The sequence below is a fragment of the Cheilinus undulatus genome, linkage group 20 (assembly GCF_018320785.1).
Source record: "Cheilinus undulatus linkage group 20, ASM1832078v1, whole genome shotgun sequence".
Lineage (NCBI taxonomy): Eukaryota > Metazoa > Chordata > Actinopteri > Labriformes > Labridae > Cheilinus > Cheilinus undulatus.
The window spans coordinates 17,307,646-17,323,833 of record NC_054884.1 but is presented as its reverse complement, the minus strand read 5'-3'; the positions used below and the strand labels follow the sequence as shown (position 1 = coordinate 17,323,833).

The window sequence follows — 16,188 nt, the reverse complement described above, 5'->3', positions numbered from 1 at the left end:
AATTGAAGTCTTTCAGGAAAAACAAAAACAAAACATGGAAAAAACATAATTCAAATGAATGCAAGGATGATAAATAGAAAAGGCAGCACCGTATAATCAGCTTTGTTGAAGTCCTTTGCTTTTAAGCTTAATATGCAGCACCGTGAACATATATAATGTGGAGTTATGATGACAGTTAGGTCAAACTCTAGATTGTTGATATCAGCTCTGTGTGACCCAAATAAGACAGGAGTTGTCTTCCACTTTCTGTCCCACTTTCATCTCATAATCATTTAAGATAAGCATTTTGTGTCACAAATGCTTGTCTTTTCTATTTCTTCTCCCTTGACTGGTAGAAATGGCCTCCATACAAAAAGGATGAAGGTAAATAAAAACTTAAACTTAAAATGACCCCTTATAAAAAAGTGTCCTAACATTGTCTGAGTCTTATAGAACAGAACAATAACAAAAAAGACAGTGGATATGTCTCATTTTTACTCAGTTTAAAATTGTAGCCTTTACAATTATTCTTGCATAGCAGCTGTAAACATTGGACCAATGGGAGATGTTGTTTTAATTTCCATGCATTTCTCCCCTAATACCTCATGTCTAATGGGTACTTGCTGGTGAAACAGGATGGGAGGGGTGGAGAAAATGTGGAAGCAGGAGAGAATGAGAGATAAAGGAGGGATGCCTTTATAAAGCATTTGTTTGGATCTGAAAATAGTAAATCTTTAAATGTTTTCTTCTTGCTTTTCCCAGGAGAAGCTGGCGTACCACAGGCGGAGCAGGAAGATGCTGTCTCCAGGTTTATACCTGGGCTACCTGAAGATGTGTACATCAGTGGAGCAGATTAGAGCGCTGGTGCCACAGAAACTCCCAAATGTCCTCTGTCACACAAAAATTCGAGACAACTGTAATGTGTCCAGGTGAGCAAAACACAAATCACACGCACAGAGATGTGAATATGATGGCAATAGAATGAAAGAAAAGATGTGATGTAGAGTCCCTTTGAGTGTATTCTGCATTGGGCTTTTGTAGAGAGGAGTGGCAGTGGCTGCAGGCTCTTAGCTCTCTAGATGAGTCGCTGGAAATGGACCGTGAGGAACAGAGTGCTCCACATCGCCTCCTACAGGACCTGCGCGGTGCCATAAAGGACCTGATGGCACACATCAATGTCCCGGGCAATCAGGTCAGAGTTTGGCAAGAAACAATCAAAAACTCCTTATAACTTTCTCCTGTAGCAGAAAGTTTTAAAGTGACTATTTTGTGCTGAATGAAAGATTTTGACTGATGAAATGGAACCAGCAGAAAGTCCTTGAAAGATTTGGAGCCAAGTTGTTGAGGCAGGCAGTAGCAAGAGCTCAAAGAAATGAAAATGGCTCCACTGGATAGTCAGCCAATTCTGGTTAGACCACTAATTCGACATGATTTTTGTTAAAGGACATGGTTTGAATTCCAGCACAATGGTGACCATTGTACATTTGGCTATAAAGTTTTACCACCCACTGTTTCAAATAGTTCTATACAAAACTCCGCAGACAGAATGAAGAGCTATATCAATATGAATTATGAGGAAATATATACCGTATATCAATAGACTGGGGAGTCATTAAAACGTAGTTTGAAACCTAAAAGATGTTGTTTCAAGACTGGATCAGCTCCTAACAACTATTAAAAATGACAAATGTAAATCAGGAGTTATGGATCAGATACTCTTTCTGTTGACCTTCTCCAAAAAATCAACAACCAGTCGATCACTGATACACAACAACCTCTAATTACACAAAACCAGTTATTTGTCTTGTACCTAACGTCTTATTCCACTGCTGGAGTCAGAGCCTCTGGTTTCACTTTCAAAAGTACTTCTGTGAGTGAAAACTGACTTCATGGTGGCCCCGCTGTCTCTGATCCACACGCTGTAGCTGTGAATGTTTGTGGTTGGAGTGTAACCGCAGACTTGTAATTCTATCGATCAGATAAAAGCCTAAATGGGCTTAAAAGTAAAAACATTTAAAGATGAAAAGGGGAAAATTATCTCAATCTTGGTAATGCAACAAAAACAATGCATGCATATTGAAATAGAAGACAAAGAATTAAGGGGGGGTCATTCTTTAAATGCTGTGTCATAAACATGCATATGTTTCTAATAACAATAACTTTATATATAACGCAGCAAAAAATGCTTAACAGCACAAGATAATGAACACAATTACAGTTTAATGATAAAATGTAAAATAAAGAAAACAAAAAAGCATTTGTGAGCAAAACAATCAGGTCCCTTACAAACCAACAACAATAGGATATGATGAAATAATAAAACAGTAAAATATCAGGATTAAACTTTATTAAAAGCAAACTTAAAAGTAAAGTTATAGAATTCTTGCACTGAAATATTAACATTTATCCAAAATTAGAACTCCTAAATTATTAAATATATAAAGAGTACTTACTTTACCATAAATGCTTCAAAAAGAAAGAAATCCTTTTTTTTTCTATTTGTAAGAGCCCTTCTCTTGTTATGACTGAGCTGACATGACAGAAACATTTTTAGCATTGCTGTTGAAACGTTCGATCAAAGACTGCTACTTAACCCTCTGAGACTAGCATTGTCATATACAACAAAAAGAGACACATGTTACACAAAGTTAAATAACTTTTGAACCATAAACCATAGCCACTTACTTTTTTCCTCTTGTGGCCTGCCATTGTGCCATTCTAATGATGCTATCTATGTCTTTGCAGCCCTTATGGAGGCTTTCCTAGCAAGCCTGGAACTTGAGGGACTGTCCGGGGTATTTAGATATGAAATCCACACCAGTACTTCATTATAGACTGTCTTTTTATTTCGTTTTTAATCTATTTTTGATGGTTCTTAGTGGCTAATGCCAGCCTCCATATTGTTTTGTCACATTGGCTATGAAAACCAATGATAGGCTGTTCCGCCATTGCATCATGCTTTGCAGAACTGGGCATGTCTGACTGAGCAGATTATGCAGGAGGTGGCCTGAATAGCTCATAATGGAGTCCCTAAGAGATGGGAGAACAATTTTGTGCAAAAAGCCTTAGTCATTATTGTTTACTGTGTCACATATAAAAAAATCTTTGAGTTTTGTGCACCACAGGGTTGATTTTTTACAAGCTTTTAAGACAAAAAATCCAGGCAAGAAAAAATGGTTTAAAACATAGCTTTGACACTGCCATTCTGTTGCAGTATCTCATATGTTTTGTGCTGCTTACTTGTGATGAACCAAGATTATTCTCTGCTATTACCCCCTGTACACAGCTCCATACCTAACTCACCCCAGTGACATTATCGGCCAACTAGACATTTCCAAACCAAATACAGATGTGCTGCTCAGCTGTGAGCGATCCCAGAATATTTTGCAGGTATTTTTCAGCACGAACCAGGAAGGCCACTTTTAACAGCTTTTCCTCCCTCATTATGTGAAGTTTAACCATGAAACAAAAATGTTGGTTTACTATGTAGTAAGTACACCTCATGAAGATATTTGATTGAGAGCTCCCTGGCTGTGGAATTTACATACTTTGCATTTAAAATATGTCTTCAATTTCTTTGTGAAACATCCCAGTTTTTTCTTAGTTTTCTGTCCCCAAACTCCAGGGACAGACTGTTTTCACAGATCAGGGCCATACAAACTTAAAGCTTTCTCGACAGAATTCTTGTGTGACCTCTGAAAGAAGGCAGTGGAAGATCTGAAGAAAGGATATAAAATGTCAGACAAGCAGTGATATACTGTCCAGGTGCTAAATTGTGAATGGCCTCATAAAAGCTTTTTTTTTTTTACTTTCTTTTTATTCAAGTTTTCTTTTTTTCCAACGATAAAGGACAAACAAGGAAGCATAAAAAACAGACAAAAATAGACAGAAAATATCAGTGAACAGACAGGTTAACAAGGGTGGCACAGGCCATACATTAGTGGAAAGTGGAGTGATCATTCACACATACAATGAGTTACGTGTCTGTAGAATTTAATGTCAACCTTGCCCAGTACTTAGTATACTGTTCAGCCTGGAGTCTTAGGGTAAAGGTCAGTTTCTCCATACATTGTATCTCGTTAACAATAGTAATCCAGTCATTCCTTGACAGCAAATTTATCTGCAGCCATTTCTGTGTGATGGCCTTCTTACTTGCAGCCAAGAGCACGTTATAAAGACAGATATCCAGGGCCAGAAGTCCAACCAGGATTTTACAACATTTTCTTTGTGTAAGTTAAGACCCTAGCTCCTGCATTTTGAAATAACTATTTTTTAAGAGACTTTATGGCAACACCAATAAATAAAGAGTTGCAATAATCTGAGCAGCTTGTTATAAAAGTATGTATTTGCATTTCAGAATCTATCAGGTTGAGAAGGGTCAACTTTTTGAAATATTCCTGGAATAATTAAATTTGGTTTTTGCAACCTTAGCAAAGAAAATTAAGACTCCAATCTAAAGTTAATCTTAGACCTGTAAAGGCCAACTAAGATCAACTATGTTTTGTTTTTTTCAGGTGCAGGAATTCCGTATCTACAGCCAGGAAGTGGTGGAGTTTGGTGAGAAAGTGTCCTTCCTGCTTCTTCTCCCACCCTCAGATGAAGTTTGTACAGCTCCTGGTCAGAATAATCCATACTCTCCTCGCTCTGGTTTCCTCACCCTGCCCCTGCAGATCTTTGAACTTGGTCAGTTTTTTCAAACAACCAAAAATTAAATAAAAACACACACTCTCTTGAATTAAATGAAAGTTTTTGACACTAGTTGCGGTTTTCTAGAATAACTTGCCTCTGAATGTACACAGTGATTAATATTTCTGTCCCCTCTCTCCCACAGTCCACTTTAATGCATATTGCCCCAGTTTCATCGGTCAGTACTGCAGAGTGTCAGCTCTGCTGGAGCTGGAGTCCCTCATGTCCCAGCAGGCTTTGAGAGAGGCATTTTCAGAGGCTGAGCTAAATGCTGCGAAGAAAAAACATCAGCAGGTTCAGGAACACATTCAGGTAAGATCACAACTGGCATTTGGTCATCTTATAAAAGTCAGCCAAGGACAAATACAGGTGCAAGACTTTAAAATCAGTATTTCAGATGTCAGTGTAATGCTTTAAATCCAGAGGAATCTTTTATTGTTATTGAGATTTCCTGTTGTGATTTTAATGCCTGTAAAAACAGCAAATGGAAGAGGTGTGGCGTGATGCAAGGTGGATCATGGATGCCTTACAATATGCCCGCTACAAGCAGCCAACAGGAGGAATCTCCATAAGCTGGATTATCGACTTCTCCAAGGAAGTGTTGCCAGAGAAGCCTCCCTCCACTTCCTCTCAGCCTGACTTCATGCCCTCACCCATGCCTTCACCTGAACCCTGCCGCAAGCACTCAGGTCTGACTTGCCTCCTATTCTGCAGTTTTATGTTATTTGTAAAATTAAAGGGTGTAATATCCTTAAAGTCAGAGTAATTAGTTAGAACTTTTACATTTTGCAGATTTTGCTGGGTTATCAGATGAAGAGGGTTCCTCAGAGGTCTTCCTAACCACAGACAGTGACTACGACTCAAGCCGTGCCCAGAGTCCCCGTGAGCTCGACCTGTTGCCACCTTCACCCCTATCATGCTCTGCGCCATTAGAGCCCCGTGGTTACCTCCGGAGTGATGGAAGCAGCTCAGGAGGAGTGATGTGTCTTGGCGGGAGTGGGCGCGGAGGGGGAGCTCTGAGGGATTCCACGCCAGATGTACTCCAGGCCTCAGAGCCGCAACATGTGAGGGAAAGTGAGCGCTGTGGTGGGGGAGGAGGAGGAGGGGGAGTTCGTTGTGGAGGGGAAAGGCGAAGGGGAGCTCCTGAGCTGTTTGACAGTGACTTCATCCTCCCCAGCCGGCAGATCGAGCTGCTGCACATCACAGAGAAGAGGCAGGCCTTCTGTGTGAGAACCAGCAGCCTGGAGTTCCCCTCCTCCACTTCGGCACATCACCAGCCTTACTGCCACCACACCAACTTCCCCTCTCCGTCCACCTCACCACAGCGAAGGTGGCACAGGCCGTCATCGGTGGACCGCTGTTGCTCTGCTGAACACTGTCTACCGCAAATCCCGCCAGCACGTACGTTATCGGAGGACAGTGGCACTCAAAGACTCTCCTCGCCATCTCCTGCTGCCCACAGGAAGGGATGCCATACCACGCTTAGAGTGTACCCACAGTACCGCACAGGTCTGCCAAAGGACACCAGTGTTAAGGTAAAGATAAGCCTGCACTTCATAAAGTAGTTTTACCTTTGAACAGTGATGAGGTACCAACAATTACCCCAATCCATGCTCTGATACTACAGATATGATGATACGTTTCATTTAAGAACATCTATACAAATATGGAAAATATGAATTGATTTCAGAATATTATTGCATTTTTTTTCCCAGCAGAGGGTGATATCTCCTCTTGCCTCTCTTGTTTGACATTAGTCACCTTTACAACATCAATATAGAAAAAATGCTTTTATTTACAGTCAGTCTTTGTATTGGCTTTGCATTTTTCCTTCATTGTCCTGAGATTTAAATATTAGTTGAATTAAATGCAGTCTTGTGGGTTTTTTTGTTTGTTTTTACCTACAAAAGAACAGTGAAAACAGGCCGTACATTTAGATGCACAGCAACACAGAGCTATGATTATTGCTCGATTTGGCCTTCTCATTGGTCTACCATCATTGTCCCAGCTTATGAGCACTGAGGTAGATTCTGGGAAGGGGACTGATACAACCCCGATTGGGCTCTGGATGTCCTTGAATATTACCACACCTTTAGGTAGGGTTAAGGTGTGGATTTGGCAAGTAAGCACAGGTACCATGCAGGTGGGTAGTAGGGCTGCCACAAGCCCCTGATCATGCCGTGGATGTCCCAGTGGCCGAGAATCCCGGGCGGTCTCTGAGCGTATCACCAGGGATGAAAAGGCCCAGACAAAAGAAGTGCCATTGAGATTGACCTTGGCTGCCAAACAACACACGTGTTGACATGTGTCAGGCTTGACTCTGGCCAACCCCAGGTTGTAGCACATCTGGCCCATAATTAATCCTTGGCGCACCACATTCCTAAAACATATGCACATGACTGTATGTTTCCTTCTATCATGTACTCACAGTAAGTAGGATTTAGCTGACACAAAATAAAGTCTGTCTCTTTGTCCAAATATGCAGTTCTCTCTCTTGAAATCAAACTGTTCATAGCTCTGTCTTTTTTCTCCTACTGTTAATCTTCCACTTCTTGGTGTAGGAATAGTGGTGCATGCACAGAATGCCTATGCTAGTTTGAGTAAACAATTTCTGTCTGACTAAAACAATAAATCAAATTCTTTTAACATCATGTGAAAGTATAAAGCTGATGTACTTTGGTGCCACACTTTTTATTTGGTACTTGATTTTTTCTGTTTTGCAATTTAAAGTATTTGAGAGAATGTCATGAACAGTTTAGGTTGGTAAAACTCTTAAATCATATCTGTTCTTGTGTTTCAGCTTTGTGTAACTCCTGGAACATCGGCGCAGGAGATGGTCCATCTGGTGGTGCAGGAGATGAACGCAGTGTCTCGGCGCTTGCTTGGTAACAACGGAGGAGGAGAAGGGGATCAGGAGCAGTGTGTATGCTACAGTCCTGAACAATTTAAGCACTTTGGCCTTGTTCTGGTTTTGGACAATAGAGAAAAATGGCTCCAGGATGATTTCTGTCCTCTGGAGCTCCAAAATCCTTGGCTGAGGGGGAAACTGTGTGTACGCATAAAGGAGTATTCACCGTTAGCGCTCAAACACAGTCGGGCCACAACAGTGTGAGTGTTTGAGAGGTCGTGTGGATTCTACTCTTAAATTAAGGAACTATTGTACAAAAATCCTCCTTGACTTGATGATATTTTCTCTTCTACTGTGGTGTCACCATCCACAACTGCAGCTATGACATATTTTCTGCTGTGCTCATGATATCTGACAGGCCTCTGTTACCATGAAATGTGCTCCAATGTACATAGGACATTTTTTATACAGATCAGAGACTCTCATATGGACACCAAATGAACTATTAACAAATAGAACAAAGAGAAAAGAATTTATGCTGTCGGAAATCATCACTAAAAGTATTTTGATGCTGAGTGACAGAAATGGGGCGACACTTTGATTCCCAGGATGATTGATGGCCTTGCAAGTTGCCAAACGACATGGGTAGCATCTTGGCCTCCCCCGCCACACGTGGGCACGGCTTTTCCTCTGAACTCTCTCATTGTGTCGTTCCCCAAAGAGCTGTTCGCTGCTGCTGCCTGGCCCCATGTTCCCAGGATGTGGGCTCTGGACCCGGCTCAGAGGGCAGGAAGGAAGGGAAAGTACCAAAGGGGGGGCTGGCGTCTTCACTTGGGGACGCACTCAGCCGACGTTTTGGCCTGTCAGTCAACTGCTCTTGGCCACCATTAATGTCTGGTGGCAACAGCCAAAAAAGGGAGAGAGAGTGTGAGGGCAAGGAGGAGGGTGGATCTTTTGAACCTGAACCACTGAAGCTCTTTCCTTACCTTTTTGCAACAACAACTCCTCTGTATATTAGACTCAGTCTTACTGTAGCTAAAAGATAAGATCATCTCACATAATAAAACCAGCTCATTTGGATACCTGAGACAAAAGGAAAACAAGCAATACTTAACTCTTTTTGTTAGATGGAGAGAGGCATGCTATCCTTCCACAAATGTGCTGAGTACATCTGAAGTACTGTAGTCATGCCGTGCTAGAAGTTAACCAGTCCAGTGTTTTTGTTGTGTTTGCTTCAGTGGTTTTCCCAGATGCATCAGGAATCGGTGCCCGTCAGTCTAGAGCAGGCTCTCCCAAAGGGATTCTGGTGTGAAAGGGATGACTCAAGTTGTTAAGAGGCCTGGTGTTTGTTAGTAAGAAAAATACCATGTAGTGCAGGCTGTCTCCTAAAATGCCTCAAAATGAGTTCCATATAAAAAAGATCTTACTATAATGATTATAGTCAGACAGAGCCCCTTATGTGCTAACAGCTACAAACTGTCCTGTGGAGGTCAGTTAAATGAAATCATCATAAAATTAGGACTTTAATTATCTCACCGAGTTAAAGAATAATGAAGACACAATTGATGCAGCCGTCCTTGGAGGAAAGGTAGAGCTAGCGTGTGTATTTTTGCTCAGTTTTGTTTCCCTTACCTTAGAAATTGTAACTTTAAATAAAGTGCACACAAAACAGAATTATCCTTTATCCTGTTTTGGGATGAAACACAATTAAAGTGCATTAAAGATAAGGCTTCAGCCAGTTGACAATATCATATAGCTATTAAAAGGCCATAACATTATTTATTTTCACTTAGTATTTTTTAAGATTGTTTGACAAAGCATTGACAATGTTAAAAATAATATAAACAGTTTGTATCATGATTAAAAAAACAGACTATTGTAGTAAAAAAAAATACAGGCAAAATAAAGCTATAATAATTCTGCATGTGTCCATTTATAATGTAGTGTCCTGACAGCATGCAAGCGATACAACGCAATGCCATGCAAAGCAGCACAACGGTTTTCCCTTATCGCCCTGTTCCTAGTTTCCTCTCTGTCGCTGACGTTGAGGCGGGAGAAGAAGAATGAAAAAAGTGCATACCAAGGCATAATGACTGTCGGACAAAATACGTCCTTGATTTTCTTTCACCTTCCTTGCTCTGCAGAGCTTAATAGTACCCATGTCAGTGTTTAAAATATATTGTGCTCTGACTTGTGTCAACATGGAGGCAAAACTATTCAGCTCAAAGCTGACAAATGCTAGTCAATGCAAAGCACCACTTCTCTTTCAGCATAAAAGCAATAGATGGTGTATTTTTTTTACAAGAATAAAAATCAAAATCATAGGGCAGTGAATCAAGTGTGGACAGTGAGTGTGGGATGTTGAACACTATTCCTGATGCTCACTTCCTGTCAGGACACAGTGTTAGACACAGCCAGTGTCTCCCCACACATTTAACTGACTTCAGTATTCCTGTAGCTGCAAACTAGCTAATTTACTAGCTAACAAGTCAACAATCATTGTCAGACTTGGAGGTAATGATGCATATTATGAGGGCTGTAGTGATGCTTTATTTTTTAAACTGCTGAATGATCTTGAGCTTATCTAGGGTTTTACACTGATAACAGACTATGTTACATGAAAACCCACCAGGTTATTTTCCTTAAAGAAAGTATTGCAGAATTTAAAAACATGTATACACATTTTACAACTTTGTAGAAGTAACAGACTTGAATTTCACCACTGGGTAGTCCAAAAGCCACCATACATAAAAATTACACTCACTGATCTCTTTAGGAGGTATGGACCTTTTGCAGACTCATCACTCTTGTGGCAACAGCGGAAGTGCCACTGTTGACATCAGGCTGCTAAGGGTTTTAGATGGTTATTATGTTCTAGGTGTATTTAGGAGCAATAAAGTAACAGAAAGCAACAAAATAGCATCAGCCCACTTGACTCAAATGTCGGTGTCTGTATCATCTTCGCTTACAAACAGAGAAACTTGTGAAGAGCAGACTGAAAGAGATGTTTCTCTGTACACAGGCAGTAATCTTAAGAGCATACAGAAGCCTTAATACCTATACCTATCAATCAGACTACACTCACGACCGTTTCAGACTGTCTGCATGCCACGGCTGTCAGCTCCAGCAAGCACCATCACAGTTTTCATAACAGACACATGTGGGCTGCGAGTTAGTTGCGTCTCCCTGCTGTCACAGCCCTGGCTTTCTTTACAAGTTCACCTCAATAAATGTTCCTACAAGTGTGTTGATTCTGGGAAAACTAAGAACAAGAACATTCTGTATAAGGAGGGGATTTTCTCCAAGGAAATCCTTAACCAGGCTTTTACTCTGAAAATCCCAAACTGGAGGTGTGCTTTGTTTATCTTGTCTGTGACAGATTCTAGCTGTGTGGAAACAGAAAGCTTTATCACTAGTTGAAGTTTTGCATTCTGCAGCTGAGAATGTACATATTTGCTACAACACGGTAAAATCCAATTTCTATTTTGGCCAAGAGACACGTGCGGCTCGTGGGAGAAATAGGCAAGCTCTCTATTCTCTTGATTCTCCGTATATGTGAGACATGCATATCAGGCGTGTGAGACAGTGCTCACACAGGCAGTCTTAAATCCCTGACTTGTTAACATCTGACCCAAAATGAATATTAAACTGTGTTGCACACCCAGTCTGAACCAGGCTTAAGCAGCATTTGCGAGTACTCTTTCTGTCTTCAGCATCTCATTCTGCTCAAAGTCACCTGTAAACAGAATCACCTTTTCAACTGCAGTACCGATGTTTGCTAGCATCAACTTAAGCTTATCCACTGCTTCTGTGACATATGTGCTGTTGCTATGAAGAATGAGTTGTTCACAACCCATAGAATGATTTGCAGGTATCTAATACTGACATTTCAAGTCTTCTGAAATTTCCATGTACAAATGTGTACTACACAGATAACATTCAGGAATTTGTGGCCAGGATAACTGATTTATCATTAGTGTCCAGTGAGTGGCATGCAGCGTTTGCAGTCCAGACTGGACCAATGCCAGACAGAGCAGATAGATGTTCAACCAGCAATTTTACCAACCAATCACACAGCAGCAACTAATGCATGTAGGCATGTTAAAAAAGACAAGATGATGTGCTAAATTTCAAACCGTGCATCAGAAAGGGTAAGAAAGGTGATTTAATTACTTTGGATGCTCCATTGTTGGTGATCTGGCAGACTTTTGTGTTGTTTAAGATAAATTCTGACTCTTCCATTTAAATGTTACAGGAGAAATCGAGGCTCAGCAGATCAGGTGCATTTTTCCAGCCTTCTAGTGTTTAATTTTAGTGAATTGCAGCCTCAGTTTCCTTATCTTAGCTGACAGTAGTAGCACCTGGTGTGGTCTTCTGCTGCTATATCCCATCTGCATCAAGGTTAGATATCTGCATACTTGTTGTAATGAAGGTTTATTGGACTTATTATAGCCTTCATCAGCTCGATCAAGTCCAGTTATTCTTCCCCTGACCTCTGCCATTAACAAGGCACTTTGGCTCAGAGAACTGCTACTCATTTTGATTCTTGGTTTGAACTTCAGCACATCTCTTGACATGTCTCCATGCCCACATGCATTTGGCTGCTGCCATTTGATCAGCTGATTGGATATTTGTGTTAATGTACAGTTGAATAGGTATGGCTAACAAAGTGATGAATGAGTGAATGGCCAGTTTAGTCTACACTGGGTGTTTCTAACATGTAAAATTGGATATTATGAGTTCAGAATTTGCCACACACATACGTATACTATGTGATGTCTTACTTTACACAAGCAGTATGGAAGTTTGCAGATTCAGACACAGTCAGAGTCGACAGATGAGCTGCAGCTCCTGTATTGAGTTCAATTTTTTCTCCAAATCTTCGGGGGCATTTTTTGTCGAAACCCTCCTTTTCCAGCTATATTTGAGATTTTGTGCCAAGATTGAATTTCTCTGTTCACACTATTAAGAGTGTGAAAATCTCACAACAATACATTTTAACAGAGCAGTCTGTTGTGTTAACACTGAACTCCACATCTCACACTCATAGAGACTACAAGATGATGGTTTTATTTTTTTAACAAACATATTTTAAAACATACGTTTTTTTGTTCTGCTATAAAACACTGAGCGGGCTCGGCGTCATCATACCATGATAATAATCTGCAGCTTTTACAAATGTAGCACCAGAACCTTCAAAATGAGGAGAGAGCGGCAGGTTAAGCTGGCGAACCTGTCCTCAGTTTTTGTAGCATTCCAGGTTCAGGAAGTGGAAGAGATAAAATGGCGCCTTTAAAAGTGTTTACAGAGATTTTAGTTTCCTTTACACATTTGAAAATGTGTTTACTTGTAACTACTGTACAAAGATGTCTTCAGACAAACTGATGTTGTGAGCTGTGGTTGGTTTTACTAATGGCTTAAACTCTTGTGTTAGCGCTTAGATGTCTTTGTTATGAGCTGTTTTTATGAGGATCAACTACAAAAACAAGTCACACAAGCAGAGAATGACCATGTACATAGCAAAATAAGACTCCAGGATGAATGTACTGTATCTGCCCTTAATGTGAAATAAAGTGGATATGGGGCCACAGAGAAAGTAAAAGCTAGGAGATTATACTGAAGGGAACGAGGGGGTTTAAATTCCCTTCAGTGAAAAATAAAGCAGAGCCCCATGTTTACAAGGAGATGTTGGCGGATCCGTCATGAAGGAGACATCACGTCACTTTTTTAAAATCTATTTTTATTGAACAATAAATGAATATTACAAAGTAAAAGTCTGCTTATGTGGTTATTTATTCTCTTTTAGCAAATGTCCCCTAAAGAGCTGATATTGACTTCTTTACTCTTCCTGTTGAAAGATAGACCGCTTATTACTCTTAAAACATGAACTGCACTACAATGGGGCAGCTGGGGAGGAAAAAAGATATTTTGGCACACCTCTGGAGTCTTAAGGAGCATAACAAGCTTATATTTCTCATGTGTGCTGATCAGATTTTCTTTGGGGCTCATTCTTTTAGTTTGGAGTTTCATCCACACGTATGCTGCTCTCCCCAAAAGCTGCTCATTCATGTGATGTGAATGGGAGTAAATGACAAATAGAGGGCACTTGTTCCTACAGATGCTATATTGCAATGACCTCATTAGTGTTTGACAACCGGCTGATGAAAAGTGAATGGTGAGCAGCTGCAGACAGAATCTCACTGTATGAGTGCTGAGCATAGCAACATGAAGCCTGCAGTGTGCACAGATGAACAATGATGTTACTATGGAACATGTGGAGAGAGCGTTTTCACCCTCTATTCAATGGTCTTTTTTCTTTACATAATTAGGTACACTATACATAAGTTAAAAGTGATGTGAATCAGGTCATCTTTATGTCAATAGAGCTTAAAGTTTTGATGCAAACTTAAAATTGATGTACCTCTGCAACAAAATCATAAAAAATATTTACAATATTTTCTAAAAACAATTGAAATCTTGCCAACCAAACATGGTTAAGGTGGATAGGACCCCATTAATTTGGTTGATTTGGACAATGTGGAGAATGCTAATGATAGAAAGAAAATTTTAAACATTACTACTGAAAACATTTGTGTTCTGTATGCTCCAAATAACTAATTTCTCAACCTTTTAATGTACGTGCAAACCCCTAAAAAAAACACAAAAATATTCATGGATATTGTGGATTTTCAATATGCCATCATCATATTGGAAATACTGACTCCAGTTGTTACTCAAGAAGTTGCCAAAGAGCTGGAGCTGAGGCAGGCTGAGTGAAGATCTTGGTAGCTGCAACATGCCTATCTATCTTGTTTAATACTTCATTTAGGTAGCAACTTTCAAACCATAATCAGCCAAAGGTCAGAAATTAAATTTAGCAGAAGAGAAACCAAGTCAAACAGCCACAAAGTGACACCTATCAGTGAAGCTTTTATCAGGCCAAATTATGCAAAAATTTGAACCCTTATTTAAGAAAAGAGGTCGAACAATTGAGTTGTAAAACAATTCAACCCTTTTCTAGGACTGAACAATTAATTGTTTTTCAACAAGATTGTGATGTGTCCTCCTCTGACTTTTGATGGAAACCTAAAGAATGAGTTTTCTAATTTGCTTGACTTATCTTTAATAGCCTGAGATTACCATGAGTAGTCACAGAACTGAGCCCCATGCTCTCAGAGTCTATTCCCCTACATGTAGAAACATACAGGTAACATTGATGCATTCACAGATACACCAGCATGATGCCCGAGGCAGATGCTGGAATGTGCAAGGCCAATCTAATTTTAATGTATTCCTTCTATCAGCAGCACCTCGTTTGTTGATGCTGGTGCGTATACATATCCATTAATTTCAACCCTCTTGAGACTGACGTCATATACAACAAGAAATGACACAGTTTATAAAACTTCAAATACTTTTACAACCATAAATTGTAGCATCTTATTTTCCTCTTGGAGGTAGCCATTTGCCATTCTAATCTTGCCATCATTGCCTTAGTAGCCCTTACAGATTTTCACTTAACAGATTTTGATCATTTCTGCTGCTAGTGGCTAATTCTAAATATCATTTTGTATCCCACAATGCTTTGTGATGGACTGTGACAACCAATGGCAGGCTGTTGTTTCATTGCGTCATACTTAATCAAATGGGCAAATGTGTCTCTCTTTCTCTCCACTTATAATGGAGAGAAAGACCCTGTGATGTGATCCTCTTTGCCACTGCAGGCAGGAACTGCTTTGAATAAAATCACAAATAGAACCAAAACAAAAAAGTGCAAGGATTTTTTTTGTTAATATTTCAACATTTGTAGATCATTTTGTCAGAGAAGATTTTTTTTTTCGCTTTCTGGCCCCAAAGAGATGGGAGAAGTTTGTACAAAAAAGTCTTTGTCATTATTGTTTAATATGTGTCAAACATATAAAATCTTCCAGTTTTAATTATTGTTACGTTTTTACTTTTGTCTTTGTAGTTCCCTATGTTTTTTTTTTTTTAAGTCGAAAACAGAGGGGAGTGACAATGCCTTAAACCACTAGGCCATACGCGCCCACCATAAATTATTTAAAATTCAAGTGACATTACTAGAGCACACATAGTCTTAAAGTCCAGGTTGTTTTACAAGCATTTTGAGACAATAAGTCCAGGTGAGACAAAATGGTTAAATGGCTCAGGGTCAACATGATTGAAGACTGAGTTAATGTACATCAAAAGATGCTGCATTTATCTGGTATAGTTTACTTTCTCAGTGAAAAAATGCTATATATAACACAGAAAGGAAAAATATTGCAGTGTTTTACAAAACTGTTCAACCCACCACAGTTTTTGCCAATAAGAAATGAGCTGGAGGGCCACAAAAAAAAATGTTGTACTAGTCTGTAAACATGTTAATGTCTGCTGTAAAACTAACACAGTGGTTAAAAGACATTCCTTGACTGTTGGGCCAGCCTCTAGTGGACCAGTGTTAATTTCATCATCTAAAACTATTAATTGACAGCCTTTTTTTCCCATGACAAAAACTAGACTAAAACTAACAAAAATAGATCTGTGATGACTAAAACTGAGAAAAACTAAGTTTAGTTTTCATCAAGATGACCAAAACGAGACTACAATGTAATGTCGTTTTCATCGGACATTCGAAAACAACTCAGCTGTAGCTATTCTGCCTCTTAGTTGTAGAA

General features: G+C 39.8%; 1 protein-coding gene across 3 annotated transcripts in view; it reads left to right on the top strand.

Moving 5' to 3' along the window:
• Positions 1–13,228, top strand: part of LOC121527857 (ankyrin repeat and fibronectin type-III domain-containing protein 1) — a 253,335-nt gene extending 240,107 nt beyond the window's left edge. For all 3 annotated transcript variants that reach the window (XM_041814870.1, XM_041814871.1, XM_041814872.1), the window contains 7 exons: positions 742–908; positions 1,021–1,171; positions 4,494–4,662; positions 4,811–4,977; positions 5,147–5,354; positions 5,458–6,200; positions 7,466–13,228. In XM_041814870.1, the coding sequence (XP_041670804.1) occupies positions 742–908; positions 1,021–1,171; positions 4,494–4,662; positions 4,811–4,977; positions 5,147–5,354; positions 5,458–6,200; positions 7,466–7,777 (1,917 nt within the window). In that variant the 3' untranslated portion in view covers positions 7,778–13,228. The remainder of the gene's footprint in view (positions 1–741; positions 909–1,020; positions 1,172–4,493; positions 4,663–4,810; positions 4,978–5,146; positions 5,355–5,457; positions 6,201–7,465) is intronic.
• The last annotated feature ends 2,960 nt before the right edge of the window (positions 13,229–16,188 follow it).